At 34.4% G+C, this 6,520-nt stretch overlaps 1 protein-coding gene across 1 annotated transcript; it reads right to left on the bottom strand.

The window, feature by feature from the left end:
• Positions 1-2,609: 2,609 nt before the first annotated feature.
• LOC127092930 (arginine--tRNA ligase, chloroplastic/mitochondrial) lies at positions 2,610-5,925 on the bottom strand. The gene is made up of 7 exons (XM_051031828.1): positions 5,917-5,925; positions 5,638-5,762; positions 3,974-4,049; positions 3,692-3,878; positions 3,477-3,546; positions 3,037-3,138; positions 2,610-2,956 (listed from the first exon to the last, which is right to left on the bottom strand). Exons 1-7 carry the CDS (start codon positions 5,923-5,925, stop codon positions 2,908-2,910), a joined length of 618 nt encoding a protein of 205 aa, XP_050887785.1. The 3' UTR covers positions 2,610-2,907.
• Positions 5,926-6,520: the final 595 nt, after the last annotated feature.

Below are 6,520 nucleotides of genomic sequence, written 5' to 3' on the forward strand. Positions count from 1 at the left end.
GTCAAAAATTCACAAGCTAAAACTTAAACAACCAATGCGATGCTCGCAATATCAATTTACAATCCCCGGCAACGGCGCCATTTTGTTGAAACAGTTTTTAAGTGTCGGGTTTGTTATCGTATCCACAGAGATTGTAAGATATCACTGCCGTTCAATGGTTGAATTAATCTTAACTTAATGTAACACTAGGGTTTTGGTTTTAATCAAGTTATCTTGCATACAAAGTAATTAATTGCGGTAAAAGTTACGTTTTGATTAATATGAGAAATATTGTCAAAGTTAGGTTTCAATGATTACATTTGCTTTGCATGTATTTGCTCGGTCAATCATCTTATAAACTCCTTTAGATGATAAATTATTTCACAAGGTCCTCTCAATGCGTTTCTCTCGAACACCCATTGTGAGTTTTGCCATTTTGATCCATTGTTTCTCTCGAACACAATCTATCAAAATGACAACTTTTTGGTTCAACCTTATGGTGAACAAAATCATTCGTTACTATCTCTAGCTAACAAACAAGTTTGGATGAAAACCTAGGTCAAGAATCGGTAAACATCTCTCGATCAAATACCAACACAAAGAGTTTTAAATAGAAACAAAGTTTTCATCATATATTTACCGTTAAAGAGTTTACATATGAGGATCCTTACATTTACACACAAAGCTCGGAAATCACCTACATCTAACCTTGACAAATGGAAGACTTAGCTACTCATTTTCATGGTAGCTTGGTCGGCAAGTAAGGAAAGAGGGTTGATCAACATCCAAGTCGAATAATCGAAGTTGGATGGGAATCCACCTTCTTTTTGTGGAAGATGGTTGCTAGATGAAGAGAAATGAAATTAGGGCATAAAATCTCCCACAAAGCAATGCTGTAAAATATCTAGGAGAAAGTACAAAAAATGGAAAAGTTGGTAAAAATGAGGTCTGGTGCCCAAAAGTGGCACCTGCTACTTATAGACAAGTGCAGAACTGTCATGTTCGCTAGGCGAGCATAATAGCTCGCCTAGCGAGGTCCTAAAATGGGCACAAAAAGGCCCCTGCGCCCAGAGAAAACAGGGCGTGCTAAACTGTCATGTTCGCCTAGCGAACATACCTTCGCCTAGCGAAGGAAACGCTTCAAGCTCGCCCCCAGCGAGGTTGAGAGGTTTTGCTACTGGAATGCTCGCTGGGGACTCGCTAGAGCCTCGCCTAGCGAGTGAGTGCTGGCTGCACTTTTTCACCAAAACAGAATGAATTCACTGCAGACTTCGCCATGAGCTCGCCTAGCGAATTAATTTGCTAATTTACTGGAGCTGTTCGCCAGGAGCTCGCCTAGCGAACCCATTCTTCGCCACAGCCTCGCCTAGCGAGCAGGCAGATGAAATGCTCCTTTGCTTTGGTTCCTTTGCCAATTCTCTTGTGTCTTTATTATCAATTAATTCATGCCTTTCCTGCACAATAACAAACACATCAAAGGCACCAAGCTTGTTTATCAATGTAACGCATTCCATGTAAAATAAATGTGATTTTGACAATTTTAGCAAGGCAAAAGAGTGAAAGATGCCCACATATGATAGCTTAAATAAGCACTTTTGGGCATCTAACAACAGCCCCCCACCAATGAACACCCGAACATCTCACTGCCACATCACCTAACCATTGTTTGACTTTCTTACACCACATAAATCATTGTTTTGTTTCTAAAACGATTCAATGTCCCAATTCGGGCAACCATATTGTCCACAAACAACCCAACCACAACGACTCAACTACGACAACATGGACACCAAACTCAATTACGGTAGTGCCGCTGACGGTAACCCCCAGCTATTGGGGAGTAATGATGGTAAATTTGTCAAATACCGCTGGACCTTCCGCATAACTTTCACACTAACCACCATTGCATCATGTCAACACTCAAAGACCCTTAACATCTCAAGGAAATCGTGGAAAATCTCGAAGGCATACTAATGCATCGGGATGTCGAACTGGAGGACACTTCGATCGAGCGAATCATTGATTTTCTTGTCAATTATTGTATACTTTACCTTTATAACATAATATTCTTAATTATTTTCCATTTTCTTTTTTATTTCAATTATTTTTAATTATTAGGTAAAAAATTAAACAAATAAATAAATAAAGGATGCGTCACTTGCAATGACGCATGCTCTTAATGACATAATGCATGTGTCAATTGCATTGGTTTGACATGCATGCAGGAGCCACTAAACATGACGCCTTAGTTCAAATACCAAATGCATGCATCATATCAAATGGTGCATACTTTAGAGAGATAATTTTTTTTTTGAAAAATAATTATAATTTTTGTTTGAAAAATAGTTATATTAATAATTAATTTAAAAAACGTGTTATTTTGGTATTATTTTTGAAAAAAATGATTATTTTAAAAAAAATATTACACTGATTTTTCTTTCTTTGTAGATTCTTTCTACAGTGTCAACTTATACTACTTTTTTTATATAGGAAACTAAGAATGCAAAATATGAGAAAATTTATCAAAGCATGTCAACCATTGCTAAAAAAATTCGCATATGCATGTAAAGTAGACAATTGATGAATTGAATGATAATGTTGAATCAATATAATGTCTTTCTTTATAAACAAACGCATCAACATTTTTTAACAGATAAGGATTTCTAAGCCATAGTAAAAAAAATCTCCATATCAAATTTCAAGGGATCTTTCCTTGTCAGTAAATTTACAGTAGATGCTCTAACTATAACAGAAGAGGTATAGTGATTACACAATAAATTTAACGTTAGAAGTTTCCTACACTTCTGTGCACTAAGAATGAGATCTTCCATAGAAAACTTGCTCTTGAACTCCTCATTCAGATGGATCATAACTTGTAAACTGGTTCAATTCCAAGGAGATAGAAGCAATGTCTCATCACAACAAGTGTTACTTCACATAACAAAAGTCTGCTAGTTTCCTCAGGCGACCCAACAACCTGGCAAATGCATTCCCATTAATACACAGTAAATCATAGGAAACACATTCATAGTTATACTACATAGAAGCTTTGGATACCTGACAATTAGAATAAAATTTCTTTGTGAAGATCTCGGCCAAATTATATAGGTATTCACATAATATGTTTGGTAACAGATTTGCGCATGACTCCACGAAAACCTGAAAGACAAAAATCCCAAGTAAGTGCGAATATTTTTTGGATTGTAAATTAATATTTATATATAAACTTATAGTTGCTTAAGTCATATGATCTCTCATGCAAGTGTAAAGAGAAAATGTTTCACTCTACCTCAGATTCAGAACAATAGAGCAGAATGAAATGCAAGACATGAACTTTTAAAATTCAGTAAACGGGAAATTGTAAGACAATATGTCCGGTTCCACTTTAATTTAAAAAAGTATGTCTACAATTAAGCTAACTATATATTATTGCTGGAAAGCATGTTGGTTGTTATACTTTAAATATGGGGAAAATATTATAGAGATAAAGAACTCACTTAACAGCCCCATATCCAATTGCCTCTGATGTTTTCTCAATCTCTTCTTCTGTCCATTCTTTAGCATTATCTGAATGAACATAGGATTTAGAAGGTTAAATGTCTAATGGATAATATCAGTTTCATAGACCTTAAACAAACAGAAACTTCACTTCATTAATCCTGGCTTGCACAAAGGAATAAAGAAGAATTGCAATAGGCAACTGGTGCTTTACCAGGTTCAAGAAGGGCAACTTTACAGCGCCTTTTAGCTTCATCAAGTAAATCAACCAGTCGAACAGTCTCGCTGCTGCGACTCCGAAATCGTTTTCCATCATCGCCAAGGACAAGACCAAAACCTACATGAGTGCATATTGGATATTCATTTGGATCCTTTGGAAGCCACCCTGCACGTCTAGAGGCCTGATAAATCAAAAGGGGTGTCAGATATTTAAACTCATTGGAACATTAGCAGTAGCACTGACAATATATCAGTCAATTGGGACATACCTTAAAACCATGTCAAAATGTTGCCACTGCCCAACATCTGTAAGATATATATTCCAATCAAGCTTTTCGACATTCAGACGATACCTACAAGATTCAAGTGACTAAGGTAAACCAGAACAGTTTATTTTCCACAGTAGATCTATTTCCTTGTTACTCATATAAAACTACATACAAACAGAAACATAATGACCAAATTTTTAAATAAAAAAGTATATAGAATGCCTATAAATGCACAAACTCCAATAATTTTAGAATAACTAAAATAATTTTCTAGCGAAACTAAAAAAACGATGAGAACAGAAAATATTATCCCAATAGACCAATAAAAATTGCCATTTCAAGGTTGATAATTCATCTATCTAAAATTTATACAAATTGGCACTGAAAATGATACTAATTACTACAGTCAAACATAAACCCGGATAATTATTTCTGAACTCATACCTTAAAATCTTTATAATTAATAAAAAGTAGTAATGGAAGTGCTGAAATGATCTCAAAAAGAAAAAAACTATTTTATGCTCAAAAGCCTTTTCACATACACGGTATAAAAGCAACAATGAAAATCAATTACTTATCTTATCAAGGCTATTTACTGTTTTATGAGAAAATGACAGCTTATATTACACCATTTTTAGCAAATGGTATAAGAAAACTATTACGAGGTATATTTCCATATGTTATCGAACCTGTAGATCTCCGATATCGGATTCATTAACGTCTTCTGGGTTCGGAAACTTCTCAAAGAGATATGCGATCAGCATTCCGAACTGCAAAACCAATGCATGGACTTTAAGCCATATGCGTCAATGCCATAATGAGATTCTACATGATAACTCAAGCAAATATATCCTAAATGAGCACTGTTAATTTGGTGGCAATTGAAATAGTTTAATATCTAAACTATTTTCATTAAGGCAGATACAGCAGCATCTTAACTGTAGAAAGTTACAGGTCTTCATTTAATTTGCAGGAATGCAACTCATTGGCGAAAGTAGTAAAAAACTTACATAAACCATTGGTCCCAAACACAACTAGAAGTTAAATGGTTATCGAAAGGAATCGCACAAAGCCATAAGGTTATGAATACCAAAAACCATACCCCAAAGACAAAAAGGTTAAGAATAAAAAAAAAACCTAGCTTTGACATTACATAGAAATAAATTAGTCACAACAAATAGCATAAAAATTCAACGATGGTTTAAACATAAATATATCAAAACATCATGCACAAAATAGCATTAGTTTAATTTAGAGACTAAATCTACCTGAATGCCCCAGTCACCGATATGATTTCGGCTGATAAGTTCTTCTGCCTTGCAATATTCCAGCATCCGTGCCAATGTGTCCCCAATAATTGTTGACCTCAAGTTACCAACATGCATTTCCTTTGCTATATTGGGAGAGGAAAAGTCAACCAGAACCCTCTTGATCGGAAGTTGAGGTACCCAGGAATCAATACCTTTAGTAAAACACTAAGCGGCTGTTTGAATAACCAGCTTAATTAAGGGCTTATGGTTTCCATAACTATTAGCTATCCAGGAGAGTTTATGGAAGTCAGAGTTGTTTCCATAAGCTCTCTAAAATAGTCTCACAAGTGCTTATCCAAACAGACCCTAACTAAATCCATTACACATATCTAAACTCACCATTAATAATCAGCATGTTTTACACCATTTTTAGCAACACATGCATCAAGTAAGGGCACACATCGGGTTCACTAGGCACAGTTACTTTCAGAGATTCTGCATACAGATTCGCCAATTTCTTTCTGACACTAGCAGGACAATCTAGTTCCTATATCCAAACACAAAAACTAACATCATCATTTCATTACTCAAAAATAAGAATAGTAAACAATAAAACAATCCAAACCCAGAAATAGAAAAATAATAAATTTAATTTACTTATTACATCATCAGTTTGGGAATTTGTGAATTGATGAACTTACAATGAACATGGTGGGAATGGATTGTGTTTGACTTAATCAAAACACTCACGAGAAGCAACGTTCGGTGAATCTGTGAGAGGTATGCACGTAAATTTGATTATAGAAACGTTTAATAAATATAAATTTATAGATAGTCTTAAACAAGGTAAAAAGAAACTTAATATATGTTTTAATCATTTAACTTAATTTAACGTTATATTTTAATTCTTAACTTAAAAAAGTTACAGACTTATTAATTCTCTAAGAAAGGATGGCTGGGTCCAAAACAGGAAAAAAAAAAAAAACTATCAAAATTAACTTTGGAAGTGACGCTCCTACAACATTAGAATGACTAAGTGTCTAATAATTTCTCAATAATCTTTACAAAATCTCAAATCATTATCACTACTAACTCCTACTTAGCCTGTATAATGGTTGGCTTAAGTGTGAGATATTTTAACCTCTTAAATCCTCTTTATAAACCATTGAATACGATCGAATACGATCTAATAAGGAAAAGTTTTTCATGTCCAAAGTATTTCTTCCTTCGTCTTATAACCAGTTATCTATTTGACAATTTCACACAAATTAAGAAAAATGAATAAATGAAAAAATGAGAATGATA

The sequence above is a fragment of the Lathyrus oleraceus genome, chromosome 1 (assembly GCF_024323335.1).
Source record: "Lathyrus oleraceus cultivar Zhongwan6 chromosome 1, CAAS_Psat_ZW6_1.0, whole genome shotgun sequence".
Taxonomy (NCBI): domain Eukaryota; kingdom Viridiplantae; phylum Streptophyta; class Magnoliopsida; order Fabales; family Fabaceae; genus Lathyrus; species Lathyrus oleraceus.

Excerpts from the sequence above, each read along its gene's own strand:
- LOC127092930 (XM_051031828.1), bottom strand. Across the intron at positions 4,050-5,637 it reads CATGTGTTGCTAAAAATGGT|GTATCGTCTGAATGTCGAAA; the intron begins GTAAAACATGCT and ends TGAATCTTGTAG. Across the intron at positions 3,547-3,691 it reads AGTTGCCCTTCTTGAACCTG|ATAATGCTAAAGAATGGACA; the intron begins GTAAAGCACCAG and ends ATGTTCATTCAG.